Here is a 24,039-nt window from a genome sequence, read left to right on the forward strand (position 1 = left end):
CCTGTTTTGTTTTTGTTTTGAATAAAGTTTCATAGAAATCTTAGTCAAACCTTTAGCATTATGGATATTAAACATGCTGGCAGAGTACATGCATCCATGTTGTTGTGAACATTTGAATTAAATAAAGAAATTCTCTATCCATAGTCGCCGTGGGAAAGAATAAAATAAAATAAATTCCCTACCTACCCATGGCCTTAACTGACAACAACAGGAACAAAAACAATATTTTTTGTTATGCCTAATAGAAAACAGACTATATTAAAAACATAAGCACTCCATGGCAAGACGGCATCTAATATGTTCAGTTCTGACAGTGGGAACATGATATGTGATATAAAGTTGTGATCTCATATTGTAATGTCCACCTCTTGGTTGAATGAGTAAAGTGCTTATTAAGTTGGTAGCTGCCCCAGGATGGTTTAGTTTGTATACAAATGTCTTCTTATCGCCAGGGATGACTGACCTGACAAAACAATCCATACAACACACTGATGTGTGAGGGATGAGCTGTTTTTTACAAATCATAAAGCAGCATGAGATATTGTGTCTAAAGCCATTGAAACCAGCGTTAATTGTACGTCATAACCAGCTAGTGTTATTCTGTTGCGTTTGGAGAAGTCACCACAATTTTGGTTTGCTATCGATCAATCTCAATGAAAACCACAAACTGCATGAAAGCATCAGTGACTCACACACATCCTGAAAAGGCCTACAACAGACGACATAAAACGTATGTGTTTATGTACACAGTATATGCCAGACGTCCTTCATTCATTGGAGGGACATAATGTATTACCAACTATAGCATGATGACATAATGTGCTCCAACGAGCACCCATTCTAGTTGTTATACGTTGTTGAGGGTGAAACTATTCCTCTTCCCAAATCAATGACTGAATCAACCACAGGCAGGGTGGGGGTAAATAAATACTGGCCACCATCGAAACCAGGGGGCGACAGTGGCTCAGGAGGTAGAGTGGTCGTCTGGTGATCGGAAGGTTCCCGGTTCGATTCCCGCTCCTAACCCCTAATTGCTCCCGATGAGCAGGTTGGCACCTTGCATGGTTGCCTCCGCCGTCTGTGTGTGAGTGAATGGGTGAATGTGAGGAACAAAGAATTGTAAAGCACTATATAAATGCACCATTTACCATTTTTAAATACTGGTGACATTTTGTTTATGAAAAGTACCTTTCCAGCTCTCCCAGCCACTTCTCACACATATTACCCTTACCGGTCATTGTTTGAAAGGTATTACCCTTACCGGTCATTGTTTGAAAGGTATTACCCTTACCGGTCATTGTTTGAAAGGTATTGCCACCGGTCATTGTTTGAAAGGTCACATTATAAGAAGTTTAAATGTATGGATAGATGATGAAGCTCATGTTGTCTGGTGTCTTTGCAGGTATGCTGTATGTGTCGGACAAGGAGGGGAGTGATCAGGATGGGGACGGCACAGAGCAGAAGCCTTTTAAAACACCACTGAAGGTAAGAGGCACCAGCGCGTCGGCTGGCCTATTGCAGACTGGTTATAACATTGTTAATATTTAGGAAATATTGTTACATTTGTACTCCACCTCCTCATGAGAGAAAAGCTGTACTACACTATGTCTCGTTTTTCACTGCATCACTTCATAACGTCAAAATGATCATTCTGTATAGAACCAAGCTTATTGCCAATCGATAATTCAAGGCTTCTAACCTAATGGATTTGCTTAGTTTCCACTATTGAGCTGAATGAGGCTAGCCAGGGTATATTCATTGTCATTACTAAAAAACAAGGACACAATAATGCAGCCGTTGAGGGGTTTGATTGATTGATTGATTGAACGTTTTATTAACAGATTGCAGAATGGGTACAATACAGTACAGCTCAATACACACAATTGTTAAGGGGATGCAGACCAGAGAAAGACTTTCGTCTTGTTTACATCAGGGTCCCCCATTTTCAATTCATCATAACATATGACATACATGACATACAGATAGACAGTACTGCTACATCTATACATTTATGACATACCAGATTTACAAATACAGTACTGTTTTTGATACAAGAAGAGTCTAAAAAAGAGAGTATATACATTTGACGAAGACACTGTACATTGATTTTGGGTCAGAGCTCCGTCTGGTGGTCCCTCACCCTGAGTAACTAAGTATTTTTTACTCAAGTACTGTACTTAAGTACAACTTTGAGCTACTTGCACTTTATACAAGTATTTTCATTTTAGGTAACTTTATACTTTTACTCCACTACATCTATCTGAACCCACCAGTTACTAGTTACCTTGAAGAAAACGATTTTGCATAGAAAACACGGCATAAATGTATGGAGATTAATAGATTATATAATCGGAACAGCATAACTGGACCACATACCACTTTAACATAACCTTTAATCAGAGCAGCATAACTGGACCACATACCACTTTAACATAACCTTTAATCAGAGCAGCATAACTGGACCACATACCACTTAAACATAACCTTTAATCAGAGCAGCATAACTGGACCACATACCACTTTAACATAACCTTTAATCAGAGCAGCATAACTGGACCATATACCACTTTAACATAACCTTTAATCAGAGCAGCATAACTGGACCATATACCACTTTAACATAACCTTTAATCAGAGCAGCATAACTGGACCATATACCACTTTAACATAACCTTTAATCAGAGCAGCATAACTGGACCATATACCACTTTAACATAACCTTTAATCAGAGCAGCATAACTGGACCATATACCACTTTAACATAACCTTTAATCAGAGCAGCATAACTGGACCACATACCACTTTAACAGAACCTTTAATCAGAGCAGCATAGCTGGACCACTTTAACATACACTTTAAATCAGAACCTTTTAGAGGTCAATGGGTCAAGGATCGAATGCTCCCAAGCACTGGAATACACAAATGTCATGTAGAATGCATACCGTTTCTTTAGATACATAATTACATTCAATAGCAAATACTTCTCTACTTTTACTCAAGTAGAATTTTAATGGAGGACTTTTACTTTTACCAGAGTACTCATTTATCTTAATATTTCTATCTCTTTTACTTAAGTAAAGGAACTGTGTACCTCTTCCACCCCTGCCAACTGTGCACTGACCCGCTATGACTGATTAAGGGTGGCGGCCTGGGCAGTGAGTCTTTAGTACTGGCATGTATTCTGACCTGCATCCACTCTTCACAGGCTCTGTCGTCTGCAGGAAAGGAGCCCTTTCCAACCATATATGTGGACTCGCAGGTGGAGGGGGAGGTAAGATCCAATGCAAACAATGAATTAAAGGGGCGATTTGCAAAAAATAAAAAATGCTGATTTATTTTGCACATAATCTCACACACGTCCAAAAACTCTCAACAGTTTTGCACACACACATTTAGTTTGATAGTTATTGAGAGTAAATGAGTTTGAATATGGCCACTAATAACTGTCCCAATAACTGTCAAACTAAATGAATGTGTGCAAAACTGGATGTGTGAGATTATGTGCAAAATAAATCATGTGAAGTGCCAATTTTTAAGTTTGTGTTCAGATCGGATTAGTCGATCAATAATTCTTCATCAAGTGTGATTCACAGTCTGGGTGAATGGATGATGATATGGATGATTTATATTTCTTTCTTTCCTTCCTTTCTTTCCTTCCTCTTCTCCCAGCGTTGGGCGGTGATCTCCAAGACTCAGATGAAGAATGTGAAGAAGGCCTGGAACAGAGAGCAGATGAAGAACGACTCCAAGGACAAGAAGGAGGTGCGTGAGACGTAGGGATCAATGTAGAAGAAGGAGGCGTTTGAGATGTAGATATCAATGTAGAAGAAGGAGGTGTGTGAGACGTAGGGATCAATGTAGAAGGAGGTGCGTGAGACGTAGGGATCAATGTAGAAGGAGGTGCGTGAGACGTAGGGATCAATGTAGAAGGAGGTGCGTGAGACGTAGGGATGACGATGTTGACACGACCAGTCGGCTGACGGCTGCTTGACGTTTCAGTCAACACAGTGGCTCAGGAGGTAGAGTGGTCGTCTGGTGATCGGAAGGTTCCCGGTTCGATTCCCGCTCCTAACCCCTAATTGCTCCCGATGACCAGGTTGGCACCTTGCATGGTTGCCTCCGCCGTCGGTGTGCGAATGTGTGTGTGACTGTGAGGCATACATTGGATTTGGATAAAAGCGCTATATAAGTGCAGTCCATTACATACAAAGTAAATATTAAACTTAATTATAGACTTAATTATTATGAATACTTTGAATGTAGGTAGTTGAGAAAAAATATATTCTAGCATAGGAAAACAAAATGACCCTCTGATGCTGGGACCCAGTAACATAGACTGGTACTCCAGTCTTGTCAAGACCCATTAGAAACAGGACCAGGACCCATTAGGGCAGGGGTGGCCAACCCGCGGCTCGTGAGCCGCATGCGGCTCTTTGCCCGTCAATGTGCGGCTCTTCCATCCATAACAGTAAAAGTAGTAATCAGAAATCTTGTAAACCATTGAAATAATGAGGTGGCAGTTTAGACTCATTTTATGCGGCACCATGGATTGCTGTTCCAACAGGTTGCTGTTCCACCTGTTACCACTAGGTGCTCCCCTATAATAAGGAATGGAAAAGCCTGTTCCTTGTGCATTTGAGTATAGTGCTAATCAGATGTATGTACAGAGTTGTAATATTAATATGTACAGGTATAAAGACAGTATGGTAGTAGACATACTGGCCGGCAGGATAACTAGTAAAGGATATATAGATATAGTACCTACAAATATGTAAAAAGGATTATATGCAGGTATGTACTGACAGATATATACGGTAAGAATAAATATATATATATATATATATATATATATATATATATATATATATATATATATATATATATATATATATATATATATATATACAGCATTATTGTACATGCTATTATTATCCGTTGGTTTATTTTTAAATGAGAACTTAATGTAATAGTGCCTTTGCGGAAACAACAGCTTTGTGGATGGTAACGAATCAGTCAGTTCCAAAAGTTCACCCTCTTCAAACCTTTCTGTCTGTCAAAATGGACACAAATCTGGCGGAGATGGACACAACATCAACCCTGTCCAACAACCGGATACTCCTCATTGAAAATTAATAAAAAAAAAAAAACAGACGTAGATGGTCAGACACAACGGATCAATATAGCCACATGCCGTTAAACAGACCACAACAGAGAGGGAACATTGGAATGTCTGTTGGAATGGATGTGATAAGTGTGGAATAAGCAAATCCATATATGAAAATAAACAGGCCTATCTCGTAAAATAAACGTACATTAATTTGAGATACATTTTGTGGTGAATTAAGCTATATAACATATAGCGCATCTTTTAAGATGATGGGTCTACATCAGAATCTTAAAAAAGAAACGCATAAAAAGCAGACGACTTGTCGGTAGATGCCTCAGACATGTCGACTAGTAAAAAAAAAATTAAATAATCCACATCCTTAGTTCTGAAGCATACCAACAGCTTTAATTCATTGCCATTCTAAAAAGAGGCTTTGCATCTATAAACATTTGAGGGGATATCTTAAAGGATTCTACCACCGCAGAGACTCTGGGATCGAATCCAGCTGTCAGCGGTACCTCCGGCTTGGTCAGTCGTCCCTACTAACACAATTGGCAGTGTTAGCGGGTGGGAAGCCGGTGGGGTATGGTTCCTGGTCGTTGTAAACTGTGACTCCTACTAGTCGGTCGGGGCGCCTGTTCAGCAGGGAGGGGATCTGGGGGAAATAGCGTGAACCTCTGCACGCGTTACGTACCCCCAGTGAAACTCCTCGCTGCCAGGTGAAAAGAAGCGACTGGCGACTCCACATGTATCGGAGGAGGCATGTGGTAGTTCTACACCCTCCCCAGGCCGACAGTGGGGCAATGCGTGCAACGACCAGGAAGGGAATTGGCATAACGATGGGTTGGGTGAAAAATACAGAAAGCCCAAAAATAAATAGAATATATAAAAAAAATAAAAGACCAGAGCAGGGGCGAGTAACTCCCATAGATATATATAGAACACTAGATAGCTTGCCCGCGCTGCCGGCCAATGGAGAGCGACGTCACTGAACCGCCGCCATCTTGCCAGGGGCAGCCTTGAGTGAGAGTGAGTGAGCTGCACAGACAAAAATACTCATAACTCGCTGAAATATTGACGGATTTACAAACGGTTTGGTTTATTACAAGCATTATTAACGTGGCTATGATTCAAGCGGTTTGTAAAAAAAAACATCTTTAAATTTTTTTTTATATAAGTATGCAGTATCATAACTACATCTTTGATGTTTATAGCAAACCAACCCGTTTGTAAATCCGTCAATATTTCAGCGAGTTATGAGTATTTTTGTCTGTGCAGCTCACTCACTCTCACTCAAGGCTGCCCCTGGCAAGATGGCGGCGGTTCAGTGACGCTGGTGACTCCGCCTTAAGCTATCTAGTGTTCTATAGATATCTATGGTAACTCCCACATCAATAACATCATCTGTACAGGAAGTAAGGGCCCGGCTACACTGATCCATCAGCAAAGATAGCAGAGATAATAATACAAAATGAAAAAATGGCGGAAGGTATTACTGTCCATTGATTGTTTTTAAATTATGACCCAAGTTAATCTGAGACAGACGCATCATCAGCCCCACGTCCAAGAAAGGGACACTCCTTGTTGAAATAGAATGAAAAACGGACGTAGATGGACAGACACGACGGGTCAATGTAGCCGGGCCCTAAAACCATCACGTCAGAACTCTAGAGGAGGGGTTGAAGTGTTGGTATATTTTGTATGTGGCTGGTATGTTTGTGTACTCTATTAGACATTTTGGCAGGTAACCAAACTCTTCTATTGTTAAATCTTTATTTGGCCCGCCGGTAGAATAATGAAAGTGTCTGGTGAGTTTACTGTGGTCTGTGGATGGAAAATGTTGTTTCTTGCCCTGACTAAAGTTTCAAGTTCAAGTTTCTTTAATAGTTGTCATACAGAAGTACAGAATACTTTCATACAAAATGCTTCTTACTGTTACGCTCCAGAGACTGTGCTAGACAAGATAGTATCAAATAACATAGTATAGCATGTAATTTAGAAGAAGAAAATGAGGTCACAGTGTTCGGTATAGACATATGTACAATGTTTTGAGTTACCATATAATATACAATACTATGCAGTGTACTAATGTACAGTACTATATAGTGCAAAGCAGAAATGGGATGAGGTACAATTTAGGTACAATTTACAGTAAGGTGTACGAGTTGTAGTGCAATCCTTCATCAATAAATATAAAGTGTGGGGAGTGGGTGCTACAGTGTGTTTGTTTAAAGTGGGTGTGTGCTATAAAGGAACCCACAACGATCTGGTTTGATTTTTCTGAATCAAGAAGAAATGTTCATTCATGAAAATACATCATTAATCATATACATTGTCAGTTGAATAGAACTAGTTTCAGCTTGTTGTGATTTGTAATGTCTGTGTGATCGACAGGCGGAGGACACCGATAGGAGAGAGAAGAACCTGGACGAGGCCAAGAAGATCATCATCGAGAATGACTCCAGCCTCCCTGAGCCCACGACGGTCAGTCAGCTCAGTTGTTGGCGTCAAACCATTCTTTCCACTCTACCAGTGCAGTGCCCGGAACATGTGCCCGTTCGGAACGGGGCCGATTGCCTGGCCCCCGGTATTGCTGCTTGCAGCGTTGTCGGGGGTCATGCTTGTTCGGAGCGTGTAGTAGCCACTAACAACGTGTGCCCGTTCGGAGCGTAGTCGAGAACTGCACAACCAATCGACTTCACGCTCGACACTGCACTCCCCATGGGTCCTCCTCAGCAATACACCTGCCAAGTGTGAAGTCGATCGGATGAATGGTTTTCGAGAAATGCGAAGGACAGGCAAACGCCAACCAAGAGACATGCATGTTAGGCCGGGACTACGGATTAAAACTAGCTCATTGGCTAACTCTGTCACATTGATGTGGAAACTGAAAGTGTTGATTGATGTGCATTGTCCCTGGGTAATAAATAAATAAACTTTAAACTTTACTAAACACATAGACATATATTCCTTCGATTATAATTAGCTAATTAGAAGGAAAGGGAATTGTATTGTAAATGAATTGTTGACACCTTTTCATGAAAGGATATGTGGGAATAAAATGTAAATGTTCCTTGTGTCTTCCTCCAGTCTAAGATCCACCAGCTGGAGCCTCTGAGGGGACAGAGAGTCAAGGTGTTTGGGTGGGTCCACCGACTGAGGAGGCAAGGTGAGGATGGGCAAACACAGTCCTACTGACACACTACAGAGCATTTTCCATAACACAGTTCAAGTACACTAGACGCCACAACCACCAACGTATCATATAGCTCTCATTTCTTTTTATTAATGAAAAAAAAAAAAAAAGGATTTGTGCAGTCACAAGACAGGTTTGCATTAACGTGTGTCTTATATATTTTGCATACATAGATTATGATATAAATATTAAAATATCTTTGCTACATGCCGCAAGTTAAAACTTTGACAACTGTAGAAATGTCAGCAGCAAAATTTCAACAAGGAAACACAATGATGGCGGATTCTAAATAAAGTCAAGGTGCCATGACTGTGGACTGCCACTAGGGGCAGATTGGCTATCTGAGTCAGTCAGTCAGTCTGTCTGTCTGTCTGTCTGTCTGTCTGTCTGTCTGTCTGTCTGTCTGTCTGTATGTGTAAGTGAGTTATGGATATTGTGAGTCTATAAAGTGCTTGGCATCTCAAAATGAATCGAGAGGGCCGTGTTCACACTATGATTTATGCACCATGGGCTTTAGCTGATGTCTGTATGTCTGTCTTGTTTCCTAATCAGGGAAGAACCTGCTCTTCATTGTGCTGAGAGATGGGACTGGTTTCCTCCAGTGTGTTCTAACTGACAAACTGGTACCTGACTTTCAAATATCTCCATTTGTGACTCTGAGAATGAAACTGCATTGCCTTCACTTATGTTTCCGCTTTGAACTGAAAGTAAATAAGCCTCTCTTCCAGTACTCCGTGCCCCACGTTATACTTTGTTTTTACTTCTCTCTACTAATGTACTTCATTATGTGCACGTTCTAATAATGATGCAATGTCCTCCTCGTGTTTCAGTGTCAGTGCTACAATGCCGTGGTCCTGTCTACCGAGAGCACGGTGGCTCTGTATGGCATCGTGAAGCCCGTGCCAGAGGGCAAACAGGTAAATACGCCCCAGTGGCTCTACTCACAACCTCTTATGTCACTTTATTTTATTTATTTATTTATTTAATTAACAAGTATCTACCCAGAAGATGTTGACTGGGCGCTCCTTTTCATCACCACATGGATGCACACACACAGTTACGCATTCACACTGGTTTGTAGTACAGCCACAGTCCTTCCACTGCTGGCCACTTTATTTACCAGGGTAGGTTCGCTGAGCACCGATGCTCTTTCTGGCTCTGCTTCACATTCACACAGTTCCATTCCATTCACAGTCTGACTGTTGGCCACTGAGCAACTCCACTGGAGCAGTTGGGGGGTTAGGTGACTTGCTCAAGGGCACTTCAGCGGTTGGTGTCGAGGGTACGGGAGAGAGTTATTCATCCACTTCCCTGCCCAGATTTTTCCTGCCGGTCCGGGGTCACTCTTTCCAGGTCACGAACCTGCTGAACTCTAACCTTTAGACCACCGCTTCCCCAGGTGCCTTGCTCAACGGCACCTCATCCTTCCCTCCTTCTAAAACAGCAAAGCATCTATTCTCCACCTCTTCTAATGAGCTGTGGCCTCTGGGAGTCGGTCAGCCTGGTCACATCTATCCATATTGATTCTTCTGAGGGCCGGTTAGGCAGGAGGTGTATTGTTCCCTACAGTGAATCTGTTGTGGAACATGTTTATATCTGTGCTGCTTCCCTTGCGGCATCGCCGCCCCTTCCCTCACTTTACTGTGATTTACGGCCAGTTAATTTCCCCCGGCAATGTCTGCTGTAATAATCCCCTGCCTATTGACTGTTGAGGAACATGTTTTGTCAGGTAGAGAGCGTCAGTGGTGGAAGAAGTACACCTTTTATTCCTTTATTTAAGTAAAAGTAGAAATACCCAGATAAATGAGTACTCTGGTAAAAGTCCTCCATTCAAATTCTACTTAAGTAAAACGAGTATTTGCTGTTGAATGTACTTAAGTCTCTAAAGTAAAAGTATGCATTCTACGCGACGTTTGTTTGGGAGCATTCAATACTCGATCCATTGACCTCCACACGTTATGTTAAAGTGGTTTGTGGTCCAGTTATGCTGCTCTGATTAAAGGTTATGTTAAAGTGGTATGTGGTCCAGTTATGCTGCTCTGATTAAAGGTTATGTTAAAGTGGTATGTGGTCCAGTTATGCTGCTCTGATTAAATGTTATGTTAAAGTGGTATGTGGTCCAGTTGTGCTGCTCTGATTACGTCCCCTTGAAGTTGACAGGCTTCAAATGTGAAAGTATATAATCTTCATACATTTTTGCCATGTTTTTTATGCTAAATCTTTTTCTTCAAAATAACTACGGTAGTAACTGATGGATTCAGATAAATGTAGTTGAGTAAAAAGTACAATATTTCCTTTGAAATGTAGTGGAGTAAAAGTATAAAGTTACCTAAAATGAAAATACATAAAGTACAAGTAGCTCAAAATTGTACTTAAGTAATTTAGTGGTGATGGTCAAGAGATCACTCCTGCCTACTGCTTCTTGTTTGAAATCTTCTTTTATTGAGTTTCAACAGTGACTCGGGTCACTGATGAAGGTCGTCAGACAAAAACCTTTGTGAAACTCAATAAAGAAGATTTGAAGCAGGAGCCAGTGTGTGGGAATGATCTCTTGACCATCACCATTACGAGGGACATAGACAACGGATAATTACCAATTGACAATATTATCTGTTAATAATAATATGACATATTTTGTTTGTCTCTTTTATTTATTTATTTTTATGTAGAACAATTCATTCTTCATTGACCGTTCCTCATTGGGAATCAGGGGAACACACTGTATTGTAACTATGTTCCTTTCCTCTGGTCCTGTCCTCCTCTAGGCGCCAGGTGGCCACGAGCTGCACTGTGACTTCTGGGAGCTGATTGGCTTAGCCCCGGCGGGCGGGGCGGACAACCTGCTGAACGAGGAGTCTGATGTGGACGTCCAGCTCAACAACCGACACATGATGATCCGAGGGGAGAACGTCTCCAAGATCCTGCGGATCCGGTCCACCGTCACACAGTGCTTCAGGGACCACTTCTTCCACCACGCCTACCACGAGGTCAGTCGTTAACCCAGTGTTTAACTCACTTCTACCACGAGGTCAATCTGTAACTCACTTCTACCATGAGGTCAGTCTTTAACTCACTTCTACCATGAGGTCAGACTTTAACTCACTTCTACCATGAGGTCAGTCTTTAACTCAGTCTTTAACTCACTTCTACCATGAGGTCAGTCTTTAACTCAGTCTTTAACTCACTTCTACCATGAGGTCAGTCTTTAACTCACTTCTACCATGAGGTCAGTCTTTAACTCACTTCTACCATGAGGTCAGTCTTTAACTCAGTCTTTAACTCACTTCTACCATGAGGTCAGTCTTTAACTCACTTCTACCATGAGGTCAGACTTTAACTCACTTCTACCATGAGGTCAGTCTTTAACTCAGTCTTTAACTCACTTCTACCATGAGGTCAGTCTTTAACTCACTTCTACCATGAGGTCAGACTTTAACTCACTTCTACCATGAGGTCAGTCTTTAACTCAGTCTTTAAGTCACTTCTACCACGAGGTCAGACTTTAACTCAGTCTTTAACTCACTTCTACCACAAGGTCAGACTTTAACTCACTTCTACCATGAGGTCAGTCTTTAACTCACTTCTACCATGAGGTCAGTCTTTAACTCAGTCTTTAACTCACTTCTACCATGAGGTCAGTCTTTAACTCACTTCTACCATGAGGTCAGACTTTAACTCACTTCTACCATGAGGTCAGTCTTTAACTCAGTCTTTAACTCACTTCTACCATGAGGTCAGTCTTTAACTCACTTCTACCATGAGGTCAGACTTTAACTCACTTCTACCATGAGGTCAGTCTTTAACTCAGTCTTTAAGTCACTTCTACCACAAGGTCAGTCTTTAACTCAGTCTTTAACTCACTTCTACCACAAGGTCAGACTTTAACTCACTTCTACCATGAGGTCAGTCTTTAACTCAGTCTTTAAGTCACTTCTACCACGAGGTCAGTCTTTAACTCAGTCTTTAACTCACTTCTACCACAAGGTCAGACTTTAACTCAGTCTTTAACTCACTTCTACCACAAGGTCAGACTTTAACTCAGTCTTTAACTCACTTCTACCAGGAGGTCAGTCTTTAACTCAGTCTTTAACTCACTTCTACCATCAGGTCAGTCTTTAACTCACTTATACCGCGGCATCAGTCTTCAAAGGTAGAATCAGTGAATGTTGTTGTTTACATGTTGCAGGCATGTATCCCCTCCCTACTTCCCATTTCCCCAGGTGGAATGCACCTGATTAGATAAATGACATGCTGGTGCTCTAGTGCAACATCTAGTGGCTGAATGTTATATAGCACTAACATGGGTTGAACCATGCCAAAAGGGGATCTTGAAATAAAAAATAAATAAAATTATGATTGTATTGAGAATTCTGTATAGAGGAGGACATACAGTGTCATGAATGTGAAGCACAAGGGCAGACTCTAAACAAAGTGGGCCATGACTGTGAACCGCCACTAGGGGCAGAGTGACAAACTGTGGGTGGATGGATGGATGGATGGATGAATGACTGGATGGATGGATGAAATTAGTGATATCGCTACATCTATGAGGTTCTTCATGTACAAAAACACTCAATGCTTTCTATGCATTTTTTTGTTACTATGTTGCCGTGGAAATATGTCTCATTGTTCTTCTCCCCCCCCCCACAGATCTTTCCTCCCACACTGGTGCAGACTCAGGTGGAGGGCGGCTCCACGCTGTTTAACCTCAACTACTTTGGAGAGGAGGCCTTTCTGACCCAGTCCTCCCAGCTTTACTTGGAGACCTGCATACCTGCCCTGGGGGACAGCTTCTGCATCGCACAGTCCTACCGCGCTGAGCAGTCCCGCACACGCAGACACCTGTCCGAGTGAGTACCGGGTCAGCTGGGAGAGCCTGAGGTCAGGGGTGAGGTAGGGTCGTTTTCATTAAAGGAACACGCCAACATTATGGGAAATGAGCTTCCCGTCTTCTCCAGAGTCAGACAGGAAGATAAGAATTTCCTCTCTTCAGTAGAAAGCTATCCGGCTGCATGCTAACTTAGCACAATGAATGGAAGTGACTTCCCACCCCATACCGAATATGAAGGTATACTGTCATGGATCCATGCAAAAGTATGGATTTTTACTATATCGTCGTCCACAATATTTACATATTGTTGTAAGATATATACATCGTTTTAAGAAAAACATTGTCCCTAGCAGTAGTATTAGAAAATAGACCATTTTAAGCTTGATAACTGTATTACAACATAATGCCATAAAGAAATATATCACATTGTATCTTGTACTGCCCGGCCCTAATCGCACATTCCCACTGCGGAGAGCAGTCTGACACAGACTGGACCCCCCTCTGAGTTAGTGAGCAGGGAGGGAGTCGGTCCGTGTCTGATGGTCCCCGTCTCTCTGTCCCCCACCAGGTACACCCACATCGAGGCCGAGTGTCCCTTCATGAGCTTTGAGGACCTGCTCAGCCGGCTGGAGGAGCTGGTGTGTGACGTGGTGGACCGCGTGCTCAAGTCCCCCATCGCCCCACTGCTCTATGACCTCAACCCTGTACGTAATACACACTGCACGCACACTCACACGTGGACATTGTATGTAGGGTTGGGCATCGTTTGGATTTGAACGATTCCGGTTCCGATTCTCCATATCGATTCCTGTTCTGAACGATTCTCGATTCCGATTCGTTGAGGTGCAGGTCACAGCTTATTTCGCAGGAGATTTTTTTTTTTTTTTTTTTTTTTTCATACTATTCACATTTTCAGTTGACTTGATACAGTTTAATTTGGTTGCTGTACTGCCGTGGTCACCAACCCGTCGATCAAGATCGACTGGTCGATCTTTGAGACGTTCCCTGTCGATCTTTCCCTGTCCCAAAAAAAAATAGAAAGTGAGACAAATAAATACACAAATTGCACGCGTCTCTCTCTCTCTCTCTCTATCTCTCTCTCTCTCTCTGCGTGTCGCAGACGCTGTATGAAAGTGACCAATCAGAGATAAGAGAATACGAGGTGCGCCAGATCGCTAACATGGCAGAAGCTCCACGGAAGAAAGCGAAAACGTACCCTTTCCATCCAGAATGGGAAGAAGAATTTCTCCATACCTTGGTGAAAGACAAGTGTGTATGTATGTTGTGCAACCAAACACAAGCACTGCCTAAAAGAGGAAATCTGGAGCGGCACCACAACATCAACCACCAGAAATTCAAAGACACCTATCCGCCCAAGAGCACACTTCGTGCAAGAAAAGTTGACGAGTTGAAATCACAGTTGAAGGTCCAGCAATCGCTTTTCACCAAACCTGTTTGTCAACATAAGGCTGCTAGTGAAGCATCGTTTCGTGTAAGTTACCTTTTGGCTAAACACAAGAAGCCCTTTACAGATGGAGAGTTAGTCAAGGAAGCAATAGCCATTACCGCAGATACTGTTTTGAGTGACTTCAAAAACAAACAAGAGATCAAAACCGCACTACGTGCTGTACCTCTGGGCCCTGCAACAGTGACAAGGAGGGTCGAGTCACTGTCCGAGGACGTGGACAGACAAGTGTTAATGGATTTGGCACGCTGTGAATATTTCTCATTACAGTTTGATGAATCCGTGGATGTAATGGACACAGCGCAGCTTGTTGCATTTGTCAAAATGGTTTTCCAGGATTCTACAACAAAGGAGGATTTCCTCACTCTTTTACACTTAAAGGAGAAAACGAGGGGTGTGGATATTTACAATGAGTTCAAAAAATATGTCGGTGAAAATGACATACCCATTCATAAACTAGTGGCGATTACTACTGACGGGGCCCCAGCAATGCGCGGTGCGCGCAATGGATTTATTGGACTGTGCCGTAATGACGCTGATTTCCCTTCCTTCGTGACTTATCACTGTGTAATCCATCAGCAGGCCTTGGCTGGGAAGGTGTTGGACTTTTCCCATGTAATGACACTGGTGGTGAAACTAGTCAACTCGATTCGAGCGAAAGCGCTTCAGCACCGCTTATTCAAAGCGTTATTGGATGAGCTCGATGCCGCTTACGGAGACCTGCTTCTCCATGCTGATGTGCGGTGGTTGAGTCGCGGCAAAGTGCTGCAGCGATTTATCGACTTGCTGCCTGAGATCAAGACGTTCCTGTCGACAAGGAACGAGGAGCACAAGGAACTGTCAGACAATGCGTGGCTACTGGACCTGGGGTTCCTGACAGACATAACCGCAAAACTGAACTCACTCAACTACGAGCTGCAGGGAAAATACAGACACCTTCCCCACATGATAAGCGCAGTGAATGGGTTCAAGGCCAAGCTCGGTGTTTGGACCACCCACCTAAAGAATAGGAGGCTGACGCACTTTCCCAACCTGGAGAAAATGGCACAGGCATTGGAAGACAATGATGCTTTTGACCCTGAGCAGTACTGTACTCACCTGGACAAACTGGCAACAGAGTTCAATCGGCGTTTTGGTGAGTTCGATGTCATCGGAGATATTGCTGCATTTGTCTCAAACCCATTTGTGCCCATTGATATAGAGCAGGTAGCAGCCAAATTCCAGCAAGTATTTAATTTGCAAAGTGGAGTTGACATGGAGATGGTTGATTTACAAAATGACATAGAGCTGAAAGCCAGATCAAGGGACAGTGATTTTTGGGGACTTGTCAGCAGAGAGAAGTTTCCTCTTCTCACTGCATGTGCACTAAAAGTGAGTGCCTACTTTGGATCCACGTATCTCTGTGAAATGTCATTTTCACAGATGAAAATAATCAAATCAAAGTACAGGAGCCGCCTTACTGACAGACACCTCACAGACTGTCTCAGACTGGCAGTCAGTAGCTATGAGCCTAACTACAAAGCACTTGTAGACAGTATCCAGTCACAGCCATCACACTGACTTCACTTGAGTGAGAAACATGACTGTTTTTATGTGAAGTGATGCTGCACTTAGCAATGACAGAGTACATATTACAGTTCTACTTATTTTTTGATGTGAAGTGATGCTGCACTTAGCACTGACAGAGTACATATTACAGTTCTACTTATTTTTTGATGTGAAGTGATGCTGCAGTTAGCACTGACTGAGAACATATTACAGTTCTACTTATTTTTTGATGTGAAGTGATGCTGCACTTAGCACTGACTGAGAGTACATATTACAGTTCTACTTATTTTTTGATGTGAAGTGATGCTGCACTTAGCACTGACTGAGAGTACATATTACAGTTCTACTTATTTTTTGATGTGAAGTGATGCTGCAGTTAGCACTGACTGAGAACATATTACAGTTCTACTTATTTTTTGATGTGAAGTGATGCTGCACTTAGCACTGACTGAGAGTACATATTACAGTTCTACTTATTTTTTGATGTGAAGTGATGCTGCAGTTAGCACTGACTGAGAACATATTACAGTTCTACTTATTTTTTGATGTGAAGTGATGCTGCACTTAGCACTGACTGAGTACATATTACAGTTCTACTTTGACTGCATGTAATTAGAATACAGGCAAATAAAAGTCATTTAGTTTAAAGTACAATTGTGGCTGTCTTTTTCTCTCAACGCTTCAATAGGTAGATCTTGCCTTCACCAAAAAAAAAAAAAAAAAGTGATCTTGGGCTTAAAAAGGTTGGTGACCACTGCTGTACTGTAACTAGGGTATTAATTAACAACGTTTTTTTTTTTTTTTTTTTTTTTTTAGAATCGAAATGCAGATATGTTACTTCCGGGGAACCGGTTCCTAAATAGAACCGGTTTTCGGTGCCCAACCCTAATTGTATGTAATGCACACGTACTCACACACTGAATCTAAAACACACATTTGCACTTGCACGCACACACAGTATATAACACACAGCAGTGTGAACGGGTCTGGAACCAGCAGTGTGAACGGGTCTAGAACCAGCAGTGTGAACAGGTCTAGAACCAGCATTGTGAACGGGTCTAGAACCAGCAGTGTGAACGGGTCTAGAACCAGCAGTGTGAACAGGTCTAGAACCAGCAGTGTGAACGGGTCTAGAACCAGCAGTGTGAACGGGTCTAGAGCCAGCAGTGTGAACGGGTCTAGAACCAGCAGTGTGAACGGGTCTGGAACCAACAGTGTGAACAGGTCTAGAACCAGCAGTGTGAACGGGTCTAGAGCCAGCAGTGTGAACGGGTCTGGAACCAGCAGTGTGAACGGGTCTAGAACCAGCAGTGTGAATGGGTCTGGAACCAGCAGTGTGAACGGGTCTAGAACCAGCAGTGTGAACGGGTCTGGAACCAGCAGTGTGAACGGGTCTAGAACCAGCAGTGTGAACGGGTCTGGAACCAGCAGTGTGAACGGGTCTAGAACCAGCAGTGTGAACGGGTCTGGAACCAGCAGTGTGAACGGGTCTAGAACCAGCAGAGTGAACGGGTCTAGAGCCAGCAGTGTGAACGGGTCTAGAGCCAGCAGTGTGAACGGGTCTAGAGCCAGCAGTGTGAACGGGTCTAGAACCAGCAGTGTGAACGGGTCTAGAACCAGCAGTGTGAACGGGTCTAGAACCAGCAGTGTGAACAGGTCTAGAACAGGTCAGGTCGCCTTTGTTTCCTCCAGGCTGGATTACTGCAACGCACTCCTCATCGGGATTCCTAGCAAGAACATCCAAAACAGCGCTGCTAGGATCCTGATGAGAGTGCGGAAATACCACCACATCACCCCCATCCTCAAGTCCCTTCACTGGCTCCCTGTCTCACTCAGGATTGAATTCAAAGTCTCCCTGCTCACCCACAAATGCCTCTACGGAAACGCCCCCCTATACCTCAAAGAACTCATCACCCCTCACTCCTCCTCTCGACATCTCCGCTCTGGCCAGGCAAACCTCCTCCAGCGCCCAAGGACAAATCTATGCACTATGGGAGATCGGGCTTTTTGCTCCTCCGCTCCCAGTCTGTGGAATGCTCTCCCTGACTACCTGAGAGCACCACAGACTGTGGATGTTTTTAAGAAAGGCCTCAAAACCCACCTTTTTAGTAGAGCCTTCTGTTGACCTTTTATCAAATTTTTTTTGCTCCACACATTTTATGTTCTTTTACCAATTTATTTTATCAGTTTTGTTATTCTATTTGTTTCTCTGCTATTTTATGTTTTAGTCTTGCCTATTTTTATATTCTTTCTTTCCTTTATTCTCGCTAGCTTTTAAGTCCCTTAACTGTAGCGCTCTGAGAGTTGCCCCGCAACTGTAAAGCGCATTACAAATGAAATCTATTATTATTATTATTATTAATAAAAAAAAGAAAAAAACGGCGGTGGCCCGGCCGAGCCCGAATTATGTATTAAAAAAAAAAGCCCTACCCAGCCCGAACCCGCCGGGCCGGGCCCCGTCGGGCCTGGGCAAGGTTGCAGTGCACTAGTGTGAACGGGTCTAGAACCAGCAGTGTGAACAGGTCTGGAACCAGCAGTGTGAACGGGTCTAGAGCCACATTTCAAAATGCCACCTTGTTGCCTGCTTTTCTGTGTGAAAAGGGGCCTAATGTTACTAGTCGTATAACGGCCATTTCTTTCTTTGCTGAGCTGATCACACTCTGGGCATCACACACTCTCACTCTGAGCTGATGATCACACCCCTGCACACTCAGGGTATCACACACACTCTCACTCTGAGCTGATGATCACAACCCTGCACACTCAGGGCATCACACACTCACTCTGAGCTGATGATCACACACCCCTGCACACTCAGGGCATCACACACTCACTCTGAGCTGATGATCACACACCCCTGCACACTCAGGGCATCACACACTCACTCTGAGCTGATGATCACACACCCCTGCACACTCAGGGTATCACACACTCACTCTGAGCTGATGATCACACACCCCTGCACACTCAGGGCATCACACACTCTCACTCTGAGCTGATGATCACAACCCTGCACACTCAGGGCATCACACACTCACTCTGAGCTGATGATCACAACCCTGCACACTCAGGGCATCACACACTCACTCTGAGCTGATGATCACACACCCCTGCACACTCAGGGCATCACACACTCACTCTGAGCTGATGATCACACCCTGCACACTCAGGGCATCACACACTCTCACTCTGAGCTGATGATCACACCCTGCACACTCAGGGCATCACACACTCACTCTGAGCTGATGATCACAACCCTGCACACTCAGGGCATCACACACTCACTCTGAGCTGATGATCACACACCCCTGCACACTCAGGGCATCACACACTCACTCTGAGCTGATGATCACACCCTGCACACTCAGGGCATCACACACTCACTCTGAGCTGATGATCACACCCCTGCACACTCAGGGTTTCACACACTCACTCTGAGCTGATGATCACACCCCTGCACACTCAGGGTATCACACACTCACTCTGAGCTGATGATCACACCCCTGCACACTCAGGGTATCACACACTCACTCTGAGCTGATGATCACACCCCTGCACACTCAGGGTATCACACACTCTCTCACTCTCTCTACTATTTGACTCGTTGTCAAAGTCCATTTTGAAGTCCATTTGAAAATAAATCCTAAATTGAATGCTCTCTGTTCTGTGGTTGTGCCTCCTAGGACTTCAAGCCCCCGAAGAGGCCCTTCAAGAGGATGCAGTACACTGAAGCCATCGACTGGCTGAAGGAGCACGACATCAAGAAGGACGACGGCACCTACTATGAGTTTGGAGAGGTGTGTGTGTGTGTGTGCGTGCGTGCGTGCGTGCGTGCGTGCGCACCAGATGGGGAGACAGGCGGGGACAGAAATACAACCCGTCCATGTCCCCTTAGTTGTTGATTCCTTGATCCAGATAAGCACATAGATGAGATTAAGCTTAATTAATCACATCGGGGGTGATTATTTTTCTTTGTTAAATGGCACGTTGATTCAAGGACAAACGCTGCCATAAAACATCCAGTACTGTTGCCTTGGAAATCAGCGTGGTTTTGCCGTGGCAGTGGTATCATCTTACTGATCTGATCTGGTAGATGTATTGTGGGACAAACTTCAGAGTCTCACACGTTGACTGGACGTCAAACAGTAAATGGTAAATGGTGCATTTATATAACAGCTTTTATCCAAAAACGCTTTGCATTTTGTTCCTCACATTTACCCATTCACTCACACATTCACACACCAACGGCGGAGGCAACCATACAAGGTGCCAACCTGCTCATCGGGAGCAGTTAGGGGTTAAGTGTCTTGCTCAAGGACACTTTGACACGCTGCCCGGGAGGAGCGGGTATCGAACCGGGAACCTCCGGATTACCAGAAGACTGCTCTGCCTCCTGAGCCACTGTCGCCCCCGGTAGGGTACGGAGAACCCTACTATAGAGCAATGGTCATTTGAGTATAAAAACTAAAACAATTAATCATTCTGTGGGTTCACAAAATTAGTCTCCCACTCATTGTCTATGGATGCTCCAGATTTGATACCTGATCACATCACAAATTTGACTCTTACAAAAGTCTCAAGAGAAGTGTGCTCACTCCACCGCTATCTTGATAACAGCAGCTAACAAGACTAATGAGACCTGACCCCCTTCTACCACTCACCGCAGAGTTCATGATTAATTTTAAGTATGGATGTTCGATATTGGCTTTTTTACCGATACCGATATTGTCCAACTCTTAATTTCCGATACCGATATCAACCGATACCGATATATGCGGGGTTCCCCCCCCCCCAAAAAACGGAATAATTTCAGGTAAGTTAATTAACATTACATATCTCTTGTCATGGAATTAACACAACATTATGCATACTTTTGACAAATAAAATAAGAATTTGTTCTTACTTGCTTGCCTGGGTAAATAAAGGTTAAATAAATGTAAATAAATGTAAAAAAAATTATAATAATAAGGGCGGCTACGTGGCGTAGTGGGCAAGGCGCTCGCCACGAAATGCCGGAGACGCTGGGCTTGCCTGTTCGAGCCCAGCGCTCCACATTTGCTTTCAGTTTAGCTGGTCGTTCATACTAATACACATTGGTCGTATTAGGGGGTGGGAAACTGATGGGTGGGGATCGGGCGTTGTGGACAGCGACTCCTACAGGTCGGTTGGTGCGCCTGCGCAGTAGAATCAGGAAGTGTCGGGGGCAGCGTGAGCCTCCCACGTGTTACTCCTCGCCACTGAGAGATCGAGCTGCGCAGGTGAAAAGATGCGACTGCTGTTACCTCAAGTACCGGAGGGGACTTGTGCTATGTATGACTTAGTCCACATTGCAGCCGGCTTGTGGGAGGCAAGAAACAGCGTTCGTGACAGGGGAGGGTTGAATTGGATGATACGAAATTGGGATGGGAGAAAAATTTTGGAAAATGGGAGAAAAAGTGGACAAAAAAAAATAAAAAATTATAATAATAATATTCTTTTTGTATTTCTTTTTTTTTTTGAAAACCGATACCGATATTTTCCGATATTACATTTTAATGCCAATATCGGCCGATAATATCGGTAGGCCGATAATATCAGACATCCCTAATTTTAAGTCATCTTTAAAACTCCCATTTCACCTCAAAATGCAGTAGATTATAATTTCACTCGATGTAAAATAAATAACCTAGATTTATTTCACATCAGAAATAGATCAATACAGTCCGTATTAACTAGTGATTTATTACATCTTTTTCAAATTTGGCCAAGAGTAAATACCCTAACCCTATCAAAACAGGAGTCAAAGTGTATATTTTCAGCACTACGTTTGTTTACCAATGATTTTAAGTGTTATTAGCGAGATATCTCTTCGCATTGCACCGGAAAAGATTTAGACGCGAGGACAGGAAGCCGTCATGGAATCGTTGTAGTCCTAAGAAAGAGGAGACCCAGGGCGTTTGATGGGTCTAAATTTCATTAAACTACACTACCCAGCTCACACCAGCCACATACAAACGTAGTCCAACCATTTTTCTATTACAAATATTGACGTGAAAATCGTGTTTATATCTCACGGGTCGAACAAACCTCAATGTTATTGCCATAAAATACAACGTATATCGTTTCTTTACCTTTCTGTGAACGTCTGGGAAAAACCCGATCCATAGATGTATGACTTGGCCATAATAAGGTCATTTATAGGCCTGATATTCTATATTCATATTTCAAAGTGTCCGGATGGCAAAATTCAGTACTGTATCTATAAAAAAAAAATGTAAATCATCTGCCCTTTGCTTATGTGCTTAGATTTGTAGTACACTTGATCTCAAGAAGGTGCTGAATGAGCTCTGTGGCGATTTTTCACTTTTTTTGGTCAATGTTGGCATGGTGTTATTCACCGTCAAAGATGGGGGAAAAAAGAATTGTGTTCATAGGGACGACCGACCAAGCCGGAGGTACCGCTGCCGGGAATTTAACCCGGGTCTCTGTGGTGGTAGAGGGCTTAGACCTCTACACTACCCAGGGGTAGTCTGTCTAGTCTGTTTTTATTTATATATATATATATATTTTTTTTTAAGCCTATGCTCCCCCTTGTGGTCCAATGGGGTAATGGCATGCAGAGCAGAAAAAGAGCCCACTCTCAACCACTCCAACACCACTTTGAAGTGGCATTTGACATACTTGACTTTACTCACTAACTCTCTCTTTCTCTCTCAGGACATCCCAGAGGCTCCAGAGAGGTTGATGACAGACTCCTTCAATGAGACCATCCTACTGTGTCGTTTCCCTGCCGAGATCAAGTCCTTCTACATGCAGCGCTGTCCTGAGGACCGCCGCCTGACCGAGTCGGTATGTTAACCTGCCAGACTGGGTGACATACCAGGACCCCTCTTTAGTCCACTAGTCGCCTAATCGGTTGTCAGGGTCTTATTTGACTGAGTGTTTTTCTTAGATGATTGTTGTCGAATGAGTTATTAATTGACCTATCTCAAGCCCTGCCGTATTTTCTTGATCCTCCAATCACAACTGTTGCTTCATGAAAAGAGGGTGGGGTTTGAGATGGGTCAATTGTCTAGTCTGACTCCCGGGATGTCGACTCGCTCATATAAGACTTCCACTGGCACCGACTACTTCATATAAGACTCCCACTGGCACCGACTACTTCATATAAGACTCCCACTGGCACCGACTACATTTACATTTACATTTACATTTAGTCATTTAGCTGACGCTTTTATCCAAAGCGACTTACAAGTTCTGTACGACAAGCCATCAGGAAGAGCACAACTCTATCAGCTGAGTAACAATGTTCAGTGTTGAGTGCTACAGTGTAGGTTAGTTTATTAGGACAAGTGCATGACAGTATGGTTAGTTAGGGTTAGATTTTTTTTTTTTTTTTTTTTTTAATTCAGATAATGGTTGAAGAAGTGAGTCTTTAGTCGACGGCGAAAGATTGGACGTGTTTCGGCTGTCCTAACTGGGGTGGGTAGTTCATTCCACCATTGTGGGGCAAGGACTGAGAATAGGCGACTTCTCTTTGATGACCCTCCCGGAGCTTGGATAGGAGTAGGTCTGAGGCGGCCAGAAGATGCAGAGCGTAGGGGTCTTGAGGGTGTGTAGTTAGAGACCATACTTCATATAAGACTCCCACTGGCACCGACTACTTCATATAAGACTCCCACTGGAGCCGACTACGTCATATAAGACTCCCACTGGAGCTGACTACTTCATATAAGACTCCCACTGGAGCTGACTACTTCATATAAGACTCCCACTGGAGCCGACTACTTCATATAAGACTCCCACTGGAGCTGACTACTTCATATAAGACTCCCACTGGAGCTGACTACTTCATATAAGACTCTCACTGGAGCTGACTACTTCATATAAGACTCCCACTGGCACCGACTACT

The 24,039-nt window shown here is 43.3% G+C and overlaps 1 protein-coding gene across 2 annotated transcripts in view; it reads left to right on the plus strand.

Moving 5' to 3' along the window:
- Positions 1-24,039, plus strand: part of nars1 (asparaginyl-tRNA synthetase 1) — a 33,501-nt gene that overhangs the window by 4,217 nt on the left and 5,245 nt on the right. For both annotated transcript variants that reach the window (XM_084324190.1, XM_084324191.1), the window contains exons 2-13: positions 1,403-1,485; positions 3,206-3,271; positions 3,670-3,762; positions 7,502-7,591; positions 8,198-8,276; positions 8,856-8,926; positions 9,134-9,220; positions 11,069-11,290; positions 12,954-13,153; positions 13,703-13,838; positions 19,831-19,944; positions 22,844-22,975. In XM_084324190.1, the coding sequence (XP_084180316.1) occupies positions 1,403-1,485; positions 3,206-3,271; positions 3,670-3,762; positions 7,502-7,591; positions 8,198-8,276; positions 8,856-8,926; positions 9,134-9,220; positions 11,069-11,290; positions 12,954-13,153; positions 13,703-13,838; positions 19,831-19,944; positions 22,844-22,975 (1,373 nt within the window). The remainder of the gene's footprint in view (positions 1-1,402; positions 1,486-3,205; positions 3,272-3,669; positions 3,763-7,501; positions 7,592-8,197; positions 8,277-8,855; positions 8,927-9,133; positions 9,221-11,068; positions 11,291-12,953; positions 13,154-13,702; positions 13,839-19,830; positions 19,945-22,843; positions 22,976-24,039) is intronic.

The sequence above is a fragment of the Notolepis coatsorum genome (assembly GCF_963971535.1).
Source record: "Notolepis coatsorum genome assembly, chromosome: 11".
In the NCBI taxonomy this organism is placed as follows: domain Eukaryota; kingdom Metazoa; phylum Chordata; class Actinopteri; order Aulopiformes; family Paralepididae; genus Notolepis; species Notolepis coatsorum.